Below are 15,116 nucleotides of genomic sequence, written 5' to 3'. Positions count from 1 at the left end.
AATGTTACAAGCAAATATTTCCTAAAACATTTGCCATGGGTATTGATTTAATTGTGCATGAAATACAAGTCCTCACTGAAGATGAATTATTGAAGCACAGAAATTATGATTTGATTTGAATCCTGAAGCAGAGCTTGCACAGGACTTAAATGTTCCATCAATTTTAATTGAGATTTGTTTCAAGGATGGAATCTGATCAAAGTGGGTTGCAGGGTGCATGGAGGAGCTTAAAAACTCAAGTGTTGTCTTATCTTTAAAAGAGTAAATGCTAGTTTAGACATCACCTAAAGGCCATGCAGGCAGACAGTAGAACTTTCAGATACATAGCAACAATTAATTTATTTAATTTTTGACAGTTTGACCTGAGTTAACTAACTCTTGTTAATCCACATAAACTAAAATGGAAATCTATTGACCAGCCTGTTCTGCTGTTGTTTGCTCTATTTTTAGAGTTCTCAGATGCTGTTTCTGATTCATTCACATTAAAACATGAAGTAACAACACGGTTTATAGTTGGATTGTTTCTAATACTTAAAAATCAAGTAATCTCTGAGCAATTTAAATGTGACTAGCAATACAGCCTCGAGTTAATTCATCTATTCAAAAAGACATAGTAAATTTTAGCATCTGCCTGTGTCTATTCAAGCAACATAAGTAATTTACTGAACTAAAACTTCTTCATGGTTCTCCCACTATTGTTTCTAATGGTTAATCAAGGAAATTTCATTTAATTACTATGTCATTTTAATCATTATGGAAGGACTTCGTACTTTACAATTCCTGCATACTTTACTTGCAAGTATAATATGTCTGAGCAAAGTCCAGCAGATTAAGCACAGTGTGAAATAAGGAATATGCAATTTGCTGCATTTGAGATAGCACATTGGAGCTGATTTATTCACCTGGACGTAAGCAGCAGGCAAAGTACAACTGTGGAGAGTGAACCTATTCACTTGTGCTCTTTGCCAGTCTTCACTTGCAAGAGGTAAGGTGCCTGCCCAGTGCTGTTTTCATTGGGTGCTTTCTTAATAATTTATAAACCAAATTTCTATTTTGGAATTAAATTGATTGTAAATAATTTCAATGTTTATGCATAAATATAAGTGAAGAAAAAGGTGGACTCATTCAAAAAAACTAAAAGAAAAACAAAACAGTTCAAAAATAACTCCAGATCCAAGTTCAAATTTCATGAAGTTTAGTATGCTTTTGATTTAGGGTTTGATTTAAAGTCATTTAACATTTAATACTTCATAATAGCAACAATAATCAAAGCTTTCAGGGAAAAGGATACATGGCAGTAGAAAATACAAAGTACAATAGAACTTAATGCTTGAAGGGAAGCACTATGCCAAATTTCATGGAAGGTAATTTTCCAGTTTATTATGATCCCAATGTACAATGACCAACTTTGCATAAAATAGGAAATTATATTTTAATAGTAAATCATAGTTATTACTGAATAGTTTTAAGCAGAATAGACAATTCTGGTTTGCTGGCTTTGTGTAGGGTAGTCAGAAAAATTAAATCTCAAACCTGAACTTTATTACAATGATTTATCTTGGACATTAAAAAAAATGCACTGAATATTTTTTCACTCTGGAAAACTGTTTGCTGAATCTGCTGCTAAGTCATTAGATTTATAAGGAATGTGGCTTTGTTGCAACATAAGCCACTGTGGAGAAGGGTAGTGGCCTCTGCAGACTGTGCTGACGCTGGCAGGAAATAAGTTCTGACTGAAAAGCTTTTTTTGCTAGATCTATTTTCTGCTTCAGCAAAGCCACTGTGGGGAGCCCAGTCCCTAAAAAAATAAATTAAAGAAAGCATTAAAAGAGTTTGGTTAGAGTCTAAGTAAATATATACTTTGAGAGTGTAGGAAACATTTGTTTACCTGATTCAGTCTAAGCTGTTGCTGACAGAAACTCCTCTTCAGAGAATCTGGGATTTGCCTAAGTGAGGACCCCAGGATCTAGTCCATTAATAGCCTAAGCCTTCTTCTGAATTGAATAAAGGATTAATAGACATGTACCCCAAAAGACGGATAAAACGAAGCTCAAAGCTGTTTTGATTCAATATGTTGAACCCTTCTGGATTTTGAAGAGGCTAAGGAAAAGTTCTTTTTCCTTTGTTTACTGAACTTTTTGGTTTTTAAATCTGATTTAAACCTGTGCCCTATTATTTAAATCTGTAGATAGAATTCACAAAAAAGCATAGTTCAGATTGAATCCTCCAGTGCATGGAAACATTCCCAGCACTAGGAAAGCCATGTCTTTGAATACTGTTTGAGCTACAGACAGTCTAATGTTACTGTTTCTGTCTCTTTGACCACTGATGTTTCTATTTCACTGCAGTTTGGATTCAGGGAATAAAAAAATTCAACTCTGATAATTAAGAGATGTGCTTTTTCTTTCGTCATTATATAACTCTTGATGGCATTTTGCCACACTCAAAATTATATTATGTTTCATTGCCCAGCACGGCACAAGGTGACAGGTGAGAGGTGCTCTAAGTGTCTCAGCACAGTGCTCTGCATCAGAGAAATGACTTGTCAGAAATGGGGTGTGAGACACCAAGGAAAGGAGAGGTCCTTCAAAGATGGGAGAAGCCAATTTTGACAGAGGTTTACTATATTGAAGCTGGGTATTTCAAAAACCTTCTCCTTCAGGACTTGGTACTAGACGTTATAAATATTTCCATATTCAGCTCCAGTCTGTATTACAGTTCTGTATTGCTGCAGGAGGACTGACTCAGAAGGAAGATGATATTGAGGAGCTCAGCAAGTTTCATGCTGCTCTTGTTCTCTCAATGCACTGTGTCCCTGGGCACCAAAGAAGTGGTCCTGGCCAATGCCCACCTTCTCCCCCAAAGAGACTATGAGAGACTGGCCAATGCCAATGAAAAAGGTACTTATGAACACAGCGAGTGATTTGGAAGCGTTCTGTGTTTTATTTTATTGCTTTGCTGTAACATTTTCAACCATCATATATGAAAGTTAGCCCTGGAAGAATAATTTGCAGTATGAACATGTCCTGCCACAAAGTCCCGAACCTGTCTATAGAACTTGTTCTATAATGTTCCCTGAGAAGAGCAACAGCAAGTGTCACTGTGTGTATTGCTGGCTTGGACATCACCCTATAAATTACATAAATAATCCTTCCACAAAACCATGGCATCAGGTTTGGAGTCAGGTAGGCTGTATCTACTGGGCATATGTTCTAACAGCCGGGGCACAAAGTTGTGTACACAGGTCTGCTCTTTCAGGGTATTTAATAACATCATGCAGATGATATTGAGATTTGAAGTATTTTATTCATGGAGAAGGCAGAGTTGCATTGAAATTTCAGTAGAGATTGAAAAGACAATACTTGGGTAGAAAAGTAAGCCATAAAATCAAGTGAGACTGGAAGTATTTGCTTATTAGTGATCTTTTCAGTATTCTTATGAAGTATACCAATGCAAAAATAAGAACATGCTAATAAAATTTAATGATAACATGAAATAGAGAAATGCAAATACATAAAGTAAGAATATTTGCAGAAAATTATGCAGGAAACTCAACAGATGCTCTTGGGTAATACCACTGAGATGAGAAATAAGGTACAAAAATCTGTGGTTTATTGCAAGGTAAGATCCTTATTAGTTTTGAAGAACCAAAGACCAATCTCCAGCTTAAAGAAAGCTGAGTAATATAAATGCAACCTTAGAATTTAGCAACAAAGATGTTTTTAATAAGGCTTGTGAAGAACCAGTGGTACTATATCAGGCATCTACAATACTGTGTGCAAATTTTACCCACATTCTAGGGTATTAATTTGCAGTGAAGAGGTGCAGAAAAGCTATTAAGACAATTAAGGAACTGAAGATTTCTCTTACACTTAACAATAAATTATTTATCTTTACAGAACTTTCCCTAACAAAACAAAGGAGATTAAAAATACAGTTTTCATCATGGTACATTGGGGCTTATTATCCAGGAAGAAGCACTATTTAACTAACGAACAGCATGGCATAAGAAAGAAAATGATGGACCATCCTTCTCTACAATAGGAATTCTCTCTCTATAAATTCACACTTATGTAAATGTGCATTTAAATAAGTTATGTGGCTCTTAGAAATCTCAAAATCAATTGTAAAATTTGAATTGTAAAATTCAGAGCATTATGCCCTAGTCTCAGAGATGCTTGATATTATACTATAGCAAGAAGTCACCTTATAAACATTTAAACATTTTAAAAACCCAGTAAATATCTTAGCCCCATAGAGAGGGTCAACCAAACCTTACATGCCATTTTTATTACCTCTGAGTCTACTGGATAAGCAATAAAATGGAAAAGAATTTTAACCTATTTTCCTGATATTGGTGTTCAGCACTGCACAGAACTGTAGTTCTAGTTTAATATCTGTGGAAAAATTTAGCCTGGAGTTTGAGTGAAAAGAACTCTTCCTAAGAAAATCCTCAGACATTTATAAGCTTTATATTAACAAGAAATATGCTTTAATATTTCCCTTTTATCAGTGAACACATGTCATACATTTCAGAATTTAATACAAGGATGTTAGAGGTGCAGTAACATTGGGTGAAGAAATTTTTCACGGAGGGTAAGACTAGGTCTAGTTAAACTCAGTTGTCCCACAGATGGCACAGGGAATTGCAAATTTGCTGAGTACTCAAACTGGAAAACACCAGTGGAAAAGGAATTATCTGTACATAGCTTTTGGCTTTTCAACCATATTTCTGTCATAAAGGTAAAACTATACTTCTGTTGTACGACAGGGTAACAAACTGTTTTTTCAATTTCTATGTATTTACTGCATGTTCTTTCCTGAAATCATCCATCTTTAGCTGACTTAGTGCCTACTAGCTGTAATGAAGTCAATCAGCTTTCAGCCAGAAGGAAGTCATCCAGTCACTCTAAAGCACAGAGTTCAATTTCTGAAATTTATTGTTGGAACAGAATTTACTTTAATATTTTGTTGTTGTTGTTTTACTCAGACTATCCAAGGGATTGTTTTGAGATTTTACAGCGCTCCAAAGGAAATTCCAGAGATGGCCTTTACATCATCCAACCAAAAGACAAACCAATTGTTGTCTTTTGTAACATGCAGGATGGTGGCTGGACAGTAATCCAGCACATTACAGCCAACAGTACTGTCGACTTTGATAGGACCTGGCAGGACTACAAATATGGATTTGGCTCTGTTCAGGAGAACCACTGGTTAGGAAATGAATATATGCATCAGTTAACTGGCAGCTCTGTGCAATACGTACTTGGAGTTAAACTTGTAAACCTAAATGCTGAAGTCAAATGGGGAGAGTATGAGCCATTCCTTATTGAAGGTGAAGAGTCTCAATACCGAATCAGGGTTGGTCTCTACAAAGGCAACGCCACTGATGCACTGACCCTGGACACAGAAGCTTATCTCCATGACAACCAGAAGTTCACCACCAAGGACAGAGACAACGACAATTACTTTATGAATTGTGCTAAACTGGAACTCAATGGCATTCCTGGGGGAGGCTGGTGGTATGACGCATGTGCTGGAGCAAATCTGAACCGTAGGAACATGATATACTGGCAAAAAGACTGCAGCAAGCAACGGCCATGCAAGTTTGCATGGATGATGATCAAACCCATTGAGCACCACCAGCCATACCCAACCAAGTCCTGCCCATGTCAGAAAGTTGAACTGTAGACAAGCCATGGGAACTTGAACTCTTTCTCCAGTGACTGAAGTGAAAGTGAACTTACTGGCTGACTAATCACCCTAAGTAACAATGATTTAAAATTTAAACTGGGCCTCTGTGGGGGGCTTTATGATGACATATTGTCCAGGACTGGATCATGTCACAGAACTATGCCAGCCACACAAGTGAGACACTGTCAGAAACTGAGGCCTCTACCACAAGATTTAAATAACCAGAAGATTTAAATAATTCATTTTATAGTATTTTAGCCATAAGCAAAGTCTGGTATGAAATCCACAATATGATGCTTTGTACAATATATGCATCAATAAAAATTCATTTCCGAAAGTTTTGCTCTGGTGTCAGTGTTCATGATTGATCACACATCTATAATTGCACATCTTCGTATGTCATGCAGGGAAGAAATTTCCAGTTAAATATGTACATTTACAAATGCTTATTGGAGAGTATTGTGTACCATAGGGCTCCAACAGGCTTTTTCTTCCTCACTTTAGTGAATGGTATTCTAATATATAAAACTGGAATTAGCCTCATCTCCCGTGACGTCCTTCCCCCTTCATTGACTTTTCTTTTATCTCTAATTTTAATGATCCCATATACGATGAAGTATTCAGCACAGGCTTTTCTTCCTTCTTTTTAGAGCATTCAGCACTAATGGAATTGTCAGCTTTCCCATTTAAAGCCACTAATCCAAAGCTTACAACCCCTCTGAATTTTTCCCCCAAGAAACTCAGTGAATACATGTTTTAAAAGATCAAATTGATATTGCAATTGTTTATTTATTCCTCCATTTTCCCCCTGAAGATTACTCCACTTTATTTGCCATTATTTGACTGTTACTTCTCCCCATTCCATTATGTGCTTCAGCTTTTTTTTTTAATACCACTGTGAGAAAATAAGAGAATGTTGCCTTTATTTCATATTTACTCATTTCAATTGTTTTAATACTCAACCTTGACATTAATTAAACAGTGCCTCTTTTCTAATTATAAAATAAAATAAAACAATTATAAATTATTATGTTTTAAAAGAATAAGTAAACGTATTTCTATTTTTATAACCTTGAAGACCTTGTTTCCTTTTACCTCTGAGTTGCTTCACACATTTCTAGATCACTGAATAGCTGAATGACAACTGAAGAGTTTTTATTGTTGCATTATACAAAATGTATGGATAATAATTAGATTATAATGTATTTTTTCTTGGATATTTCAATTAAAGAAACTCAACCAACAATAATGTCAATTTCCTGCTTTTTAACTTCAAATGGTATCTCATAATTTTAATGAAAATTGCTTCAGAAAATAAATTGTATTGTGTTTTGAGAGGAGCAAGACTGTCAGGATTGCTTAAGATGAGAAACTAATTGAGAATGAGAAAAGCCAAGAAAGCAATTTTTATTTTTCATGATGCACTGCAACATTTTCAGAAAGAGATACATCTGTGTGACATGGGTGAGGCCAACATAGCACACATGCCAATTTTGCAACATCTGATCCTTTCCCCCCTGAATTTGTGTTCAAAACCAGAAGTGTGATAGGGGAAGAAATGGTTGCTACCTGAATTGAGTTTATATCATTGAGTCAATTTAATGTGGGTTCTGCTATCACTCCTTTAGTTTATAACTTGTTTATGATGCCCCCAAAGCTGTGATGAGGATACAAGAAAATCACCTGAGTGCTACCAGTCTCACATAGCTTTCATTAGAAATCTGGCCATACAGCCAGATTCTCATACACCTTCCAAAAATGTGCTTTTAATAACCTTGACACCAAAGCACAGAAGGGAAAGTCCACAGTCTGCATCTGATCATCACAAGCAAGTAACCTGCTCTGCAGCACACCCTTGGCCTGTTTTCGAGGGTTTTGGAGGAGAGGACTCTGCAAATGTATGAATAACCTGGGCAAATCCAGCTGCCCAGGTTTGGAGGTACTCTAGTACTGGAGCCCTACAAACCTACACTGACACTGAATTCCACTACAAAAATTAGATTAAAATGTAACAAAAACTCATAACAAGAAGTCTACTAGCAAAAACCTGAGACATTTAATGGCATTCAGGGACTGAGCTACAGTCCACATTTCTAAACAAAGGAAGGATGGAAATTACTATTGGGGTTGGGTTTGGGACTAAGTACTGGACAAAAATAAGTAAGAATATTCTAAAACATCCAACAACAGGGAACCTTTAAAAGTAGACTAAATTTTACTTCATAAATGTTTAGCAAAAGACTATTTAAACTGAACAGATATTTTTTCTTTCATTGCTGAGCCTTAATCACAAGATACCCAGAACAATATTGAAGGCATCTGGCCTTCAACACTGAATCAGTGAAATCACAAACTGAAACATGGGAGTTTCTTTTCTGCTTACTCCTATTTTCTTTTGCCAAACTCATTTCTCCTACTCTCGGTCTCTCTCTTAGCCTGTCCTGGTTGTACTGCCTCCTTAAATATAAGAAAGAAGGAATCTTGCCATGGAGTAGCTGCTGAAACGTATTTATTTGGTCAGGTAAATATCCTTCCAAAGTAAGTATGACGAGGTCTAGAGCAAAAGGTTCCAGCTCTAAGCACCCGTGAATGGGAGGCATGTTCCACTTTAAACATGCAATCTCCTAACAATAGCAGTGAAATCGTTTTCTTTACCTCTTTGCGACTTTGCATTTCTCCCTATACTGTTTTCTCAACCACAGGATAGGAAAGCACAATCTCACATACATCACCACATTAATCAACTCAGAATTAATTTATTATTTGTCTTTAAAAATAATTCCATTTTCATCTGAGAAAGTGCCTGCTTTTGTTTGTCATTTTCCAGACTTCTAGGTGATCTTATTTTTTGTGTGTTAACCATAGATTTAAAAGTATGACAAACTGGTCTTAGGGGCTACCTGACTAAGGTTGTTAGTTTATTGATGCAATACTGTGCATAAAAAAAAAAATTAACAATGTTAGCTGCATGCCCTCATTTTTTCCTAGCAGAATTAACAAGCAGTCCTTCAATTGCTCTCAAGTCCTTTTCATTTCAGAAGGCATCAGGCCATAGGCAGAGTGGGGAGCTACAGAGCTGAATCCAGACATGCTCCACGGCTGGAATCCTCTACTCTACCCTATTGCCACTCTTCCTCCTATAGCTACCTGATGAATTGCACACCAAAGGAGGCCTTATGGACAGCATAAACTAAAAACAACCAGCTGACCTGCACTTTGTCCAGCTTGCTGCTCTATGTAAGAAGTAAAAGATATTTCAGCTTATATCTTGGCATTGTAATCCAGGAATTCAGTAAAACCCCCCAATTTAAGGGGTCTACTGAAACAGAAGCCATCAGCAACCAGGGTCTGGAAAAGGATCTGTTAAGAAGAAAACTTCTGAATATTTGAAATGTTTGGTTTATTTGAGGAAGACTAACTTTGGTATACAAGCAGATACATGAAGAAACTAGTGATATTTAGCAACTAATGGCAAAAGTGCTGAGTAAAAGGCAGTACTTTTACTGAGTGTAACAAAGACTGAAGTTCCTTAATACTGAAGAAATACATTTACCAAGATGGAAAAAACAACTGTAACACCATCCCTTTCTGAAGCCACTAATAGTCATAGATTATCTCCTGTTTTGCAACATGATGTTAACAATTTTTAATTTTTTTAACTACTTATTGATGTGGGATCACTATTAATAAAATCATAAACAAGAAGCTTATTTAAATAGTTAAAGTTTAAGGTTTTATGACACTCAGCTGACAAATATATGTGGAAGAACATTTCATATGGGGTTCAAAAGGAAGCAATGGAGATTTGGGGCAGACCACATCAGAAACAGAGTGGACTCTTACTAATGTGGTAGGGGTAAACCCAAGTAGTTAAGTGAAAAGACATAGTATCCTTTTTCAGAGCTGAGGTTTAGCATGTGTTTCAAAACAGAAGCCACTGACTACCCAGCAGCTGCAGGAGCATTACAGGAGCTGTCCTTTGCAATGCTCTTCACTCTAAGTAGTCACAGAAAGTGCACAACTGTACCCAGGTTTTCTACATCTGTTTAAAAATTCTGGGAACTCTTCCAAGTATTTATCTACAAACATAAATTTCATTTGCAAGAAATTATTGTTAGTTGATAAATTATGGGGATCTGGAATATATAAGGAGGCTGGCACATATGAAAAGGGAGAGACAAAAATCCTAGCCCCCAGTTTGTGGGAAAATTCAATACTTGAAAATATAAAAGGTGCTGGATGTCTGAAAAGTTGGGTTAGGGATGTGTATTTATACATCTATATTGATAATACATACATATCTATATATATATATATATGTATGTGTATGAAATAATGTATAACTAAAATGTAATTTTACCCAAAAAATTTCATTATTCCATGACAATAATCAATTACATGATCCGTAAAAATTTCATTAAAAGGACAGTAATACAGATAACAAGATTGTCCTACACTGCAAAATTGCCACAACACTTTATAAAGGTACAAAATATAATCAAGTACTAGCTGATATTCAGATGAAGACCATATTTTTCTTCATGTGGTTTTCATTTTTTTTTAAGAACAAACATCCTACATAACAATAAAGCAATGCATACCTCTTTATATAATTCTTGGTATTTACAATATTCTCATGTTTGGCCATGTAATCTCTCACATGGTTAGGTGTTAGCAGCATAATTTGAGTTTATATTTCACAATTACACTGAACCAACATTGTCTTATCCATCACTGTGTATTCTAATACATTTACTGAGAAGAGAGTCCATAAACATTTACAGAACATTCTTGTTCAACAGACACAAAAAACAACAAAAAACCACCCCATTTAATTTTAATAGGAGCCAATGCTTCACTTCAGCAATAACAGTGCAGCTAGCAGGAACTGTTACTACCTCATAAATTTTGCCTTTAACTACAGCTTGGGCCCCCAGACTTACTCATTTGGTAAAAATCAAACAATTTACTGGAAGTCTGATCTGATATAACATAAAACAAACCCACTATAATAACCAATTTGTACATAGTTACTGTACACAGGAAAAGCTCTGGATAGTGACAGAGCAAAGCTGATGAAAGGGTCTTTATAAAGACCTGTGATTTCCTTTCCTAAGTAATCATATGCTAATGCACAAAAAATAATAGGCACAGTATGGTGCGTTAAAAAATCAATTGTGAAGTTAGAGAACATATTTTTACATTAGTACCCTGCTAGTATTTCACTGACAGTTTTTCTCTGTGGACACCGGGGCTAAAAAAAATGGTAGCTACTTCTACTGTAATTGTTGGCATGGAGGATTTATCTATCTGTAGGGAAACATTTTGATAGTATGATAATTTATGAAATTATACAAACAGTTTCACTGAGAGCAATGGTACATTCATGATCATTAATACATTCCCTGAAATGTGCAATTGGGTAATGTCACTACTGCAATGTCCCACTAAAGTGCACTGTAGATATAATATGAACATTGTCCCAAACTAATATTCCAGAGTATCTCACTCAGAATTTTGATAGAAAGGCTAGAACTGAATTTGAACTTTGTGTACATGAAGATCATTCTCATTTCTTTAAAAACATTTGTTTTCTTTAGGACCTCAACGCCTCAAAGATAAAGAATACAGTGTTCTTAATAGTTTTATGGAAACATTAAACTATTGCTTAAAAAAATCTTTTCTCTCTAAAGGATGTCAGTTCTCTCACTGTTTATATACAGGTAAATGTAATGGAAACTTTTGGAGCTAGATGTATAGCAACAAAGGAGATTGCAAAAAAGACTTTCCTTGTGTTGTAGACCGACTGTGTCCATTATGCTTTACAGTCAGTTTTGATTTGTACCATTGTCAGTACTGAATAAAATTTTCAAATTTCCTTTAGAGGTACTGGGAACTGGAGAAATTCAGAGGTATCTTCTAACCATCACAATTTTTACAAATGACAGTGACTTGCATGATTAAACTGAGATTGGGACTGGCTTCTTCATGTAGAAAATACATTATTTCTTCCAGTATGATTCCTTCCACTATGAGCCCTTCCTATGTCAACACAAGAGTCATCCTTAAAGTAAAAATTTTCTCAGTATTATATTCTCCTATAATGTGTGTGTTCAGTTGGTGAATTATGAATCTCCCTAACCTTTTAGTATTGGGGATGACAGCATTTACCCCTTTAGATTGTCCTTGTTTCATCGCAACAGCAGATGGTAAAGCCTCAAAGCAGAAGCAGCACAAGCTGCATTGCTTGGTACTTTGAAAACTAAATAGACAATACACTAGCAAAGAACTACAGGAAGAAACAGTTCTGCTCTACAGAGAGACAGACTGGATCAGTTGATCTGATGACTGTATGACCACCCCAGTCTAATTTCTAGTAGTTTATAATTTACCTATTCTCAGGCTGAAAGAAAGAACGTAAGACACCAAACACAATAATTGTAATGCAACTCATCTGCATCATCAAAAACAACCTGTGTTGCTCATAGCAGCCACTGGCTTTTTTATCCCAAGCACACTACTTTCATGCAAAATTTAATGTTTCAGCAGATTTTTTTTAACTACTAGACACAATAGCAACACCTTTGAAAAGACAGAATTTGCTAAGTTACACCAACATCTATATCTCCCCTTATTCCTTATACAAGAACAGTTATGGCAGTCTGGTATTGCCTTGCCAGTATAGTTTCTCTTCCACTTTTTTCTTTTTCCACTGGCAGAAAAGCAGCATCTTAAAAGTCTTCCTGAAAGTTTTATTACAGAGGGCATAACACATGGGGTTAACAGTGCTGTTCACATAGCATAGCCAATATCCAAGGTGCCACAGTGTCAGGGGAATACAGTCAGAGCAAAATGTGGAGATTAAAACCATGATATTATAGGGAGTCCATGTGAGGATAAAAGCCAAAAGAATGGCACTTAAAGTCTGTGCTGCTTTGCGCTCCTTTATAAGAACCATCCGCTTCCTTTTGGTGATTTGGTTATTTATATTTGGATCCATGCTTTTGATGGAAGGGTCCTTTGTCAGAGCAGCAGAACAAGGAGTTATTTTTACTTTTCGGCAACCATTGTTGGCTTCCTGGCTGCCGTCAGCCTTGACCACCAAACGGAATTTATAGGCCACACATTTTTTACTTTTCTGTACATGGTCTTTGGCAGGTGACAAAAAGTATTTCTGGTTCTCAAAGTCATTTTCTTTGGGTTGATCTTTGACAATGACCTCTGTAGTCTCATTATACTCTTCTGCCTTACTTTTAGATGGACTTTTGTAAGTTACTTGGAAAACTGAGTCAGTGGCAAGTTTATCCTCATCTTCTGAAGATGCATAGCTGCTGCAGGTGGTTAGCTGGTCAGCCTTAGCCCAGTCCATACAAGTGCTCGCTGCCTGAGAGGCCTTTGCTGTAGCTGATGTACTTCGACTAGATGAAGACCAAGAAGCCTGACACCTCTCTCTTTTGACTAAGTTTTGTTGCTTGCAACTGAAGCAAGACTTCAGGAGAGTTTTCTGAGGCTTTATTGTCTCAAACTCTGCCACAGACTCTGAGCCCTGCAGTTCAGCGAGGTCCTTGGTGCGTTTCTCAGTCTCTTTATAAATGCGGCAGTACAGAATGGTCATCACAGACACTGGTATGTAAAAAGCAGCAATTGCAGTACCAAAGGTGATAATGGGTTCATACAGAAACTGTATCTGACACTCTTCAGGTGGTACTGTTCGTTCACCCACAAAATACTGCCAGCACAAGATGACGGGTGCCCACAAGATGAAGGAAATTAGCCAAGCCATTCCAATCATGATGCCAGCTCTTTTGGGTGTGCGTTTGGCCCTATAAGTTAAAGGCCTTGTGATGGAAAAATATCTGTCAAAACTGATGACTAGGAGGTTCATTACTGAGGCATTGCTGGCTACATAGTCCAGTGCTAGCCATAGGTCACAGGCAAGGCTTCCAAGAGTCCAATGGCCTATGAGTATATAGGACGTATAAAGGTTCATAGAAAATATCCCAATAATGAGATCTGCACAGGCAAGGCTGAGCAAGTAATAATTGTTGACAGTTTTGAGCTGACTGTTAACCTTAAAGGATATCATTACAAGAATATTTCCCACTATGGTTATTAAGCTTACAATTGCAGTTACAGTGGCAATAGTAATGACTTCCCAGAGGCTATGCCCTTCTAACTGCTTATGGTTGATGGACGAACTGTTTACAACAGTAGAATTGCTGAATAAATTGACTTCCATTCTTGCTCTTGGTGTAATGTCATGAGGACCTTAGCACTGTTGCATATTGCCTTCTGTACTCAGAGGCATCCTTTTGGAGATAGCTATAAAGATCAGAGGAAAAAAATGGGAAAAGTTAAATAGCTGATTAAATAGCACAGACTTCCATTAGTTACCATAAAAGCACTTGTAAAGCAACCTCTCACATTGTGTTCTCTTTTTGCATTTTGATTGTCGTTTCTACCACTGTGAACATGACTAAAACACACAAACGCACATCCTAGGACAACAAGCTCTGGTATTTTATGACATTTCAAAATGCAATCTAATATTTCATAAGACAGTCAACCCCACCAGCTCTTACATTTTGAATACCTTAGGAGACACTACACATATTTTTTAATACAGACATGTAAAGTTTTGCAGCGCAGTAAGACAGTAAGTCACTGTGTTGTTTCCTACAGTAGTATTTAAAAGGCATGCCAAGGTTTCAGAAATTACCTTTGAAAAATTTGGAGAAGTCACCAACAACAGAAAGAGAGTAAGAAAAAACTGGGGATGTATGGGGAGTTAGGAACCACACTGGCATGGTGACATCAAGAAACAATGAGGTGTTAGAAGTGCTTGAGGCAATTGAGGGGGAATCTTTGAGCAAATTAAGCAGGCAAGGCCAAGAAGATGTTTCTGAAAAGTAAGTTAGGCAGGAAAGACTCTTCTCTATTAAAAAATCTTAGGACAAAGAAGACTGATGGGGTTAGAGGTGGAGGTACAGTCTGGGTAGTTTGGATGAGTGAATGGTAGGGTTGAGGATAGAAATGAGTAAACTGAAGAGGAAGAAGTAGTAGAAAACAACAGTGCTAAAAAATGCAAATTCAATAACCAATAAAAAAAATGTAATACTTGCATAAGCAGCAAAAGATGAAAACAGGTCCACTATTAATGTATACATGCCGCTGACATCCCTTCCTTCCTACATTCCTCACTGCTGGCTTTTTGTGCCAGTAAATGGAGAACAGTATCAGCAAAGTTTCTTTCACAGCTAGCTCTTGGGTTTTGACTAATTCCATCACATCAGGTGATGCTAATCACATGTTCAATACTTAGTCTTGCAAAACTGTGTGATTTTGAAATAGTCAAATGGTACTTAATTTTTAAAGTCAGAAATGAAAGACAAATTATTAACAGATTTTTCTATTGGGTGAAT

At 36.5% G+C, this 15,116-nt stretch overlaps 2 protein-coding genes across 6 annotated transcripts in view; one reads left to right on the top strand and one right to left on the bottom strand.

Moving 5' to 3' along the window:
* The first annotated feature begins 869 nt into the window (after positions 1 to 869).
* LOC146436264 (fibrinogen-like protein 1-like protein) lies at positions 870 to 6,031 on the top strand. Of its 3 annotated transcripts, none has more exons than XM_085062065.1 (3): positions 870 to 985; positions 2,735 to 2,900; positions 4,991 to 6,031. In XM_085062065.1, the coding sequence occupies exons 2-3, from the start codon at positions 2,756 to 2,758 to the stop codon at positions 5,689 to 5,691; spliced, it is 846 nt and encodes a 281-aa protein (XP_084918191.1). In that variant the 5' UTR covers positions 870 to 985; positions 2,735 to 2,755; the 3' UTR covers positions 5,692 to 6,031. The 3 variants fall into 3 exon arrangements, with proteins under 3 accessions (XP_084918191.1, XP_084918192.1, XP_084918190.1); XM_085062066.1 differs by having other exon boundaries at positions 2,719 to 2,900; XM_085062064.1 differs by having other exon boundaries at positions 2,701 to 2,900.
* Positions 4,969 to 15,116, bottom strand: part of CHRM5 (cholinergic receptor muscarinic 5) — a 52,496-nt gene continuing 42,348 nt past the window's right edge. For all 3 annotated transcript variants that reach the window (XM_085062060.1, XM_085062059.1, XM_085062061.1), the window contains exon 3: positions 4,969 to 14,016. In XM_085062060.1, the coding sequence (XP_084918186.1) occupies positions 12,347 to 13,933 (1,587 nt within the window). In that variant the 5' untranslated portion in view covers positions 13,934 to 14,016 and the 3' untranslated portion in view covers positions 4,969 to 12,346. The remainder of the gene's footprint in view (positions 14,017 to 15,116) is intronic.

This window comes from Lichenostomus cassidix, chromosome 5, assembly GCF_008360975.1.
Source record: "Lichenostomus cassidix isolate B80296 chromosome 5, HeHo_3.0, whole genome shotgun sequence".
NCBI classification, from domain to species: Eukaryota; Metazoa; Chordata; class Aves; order Passeriformes; family Meliphagidae; genus Lichenostomus; species Lichenostomus cassidix.
Note: the sequence above shows the minus strand (reverse complement) of the source record. Positions and strands in the feature narration are given on the sequence as shown.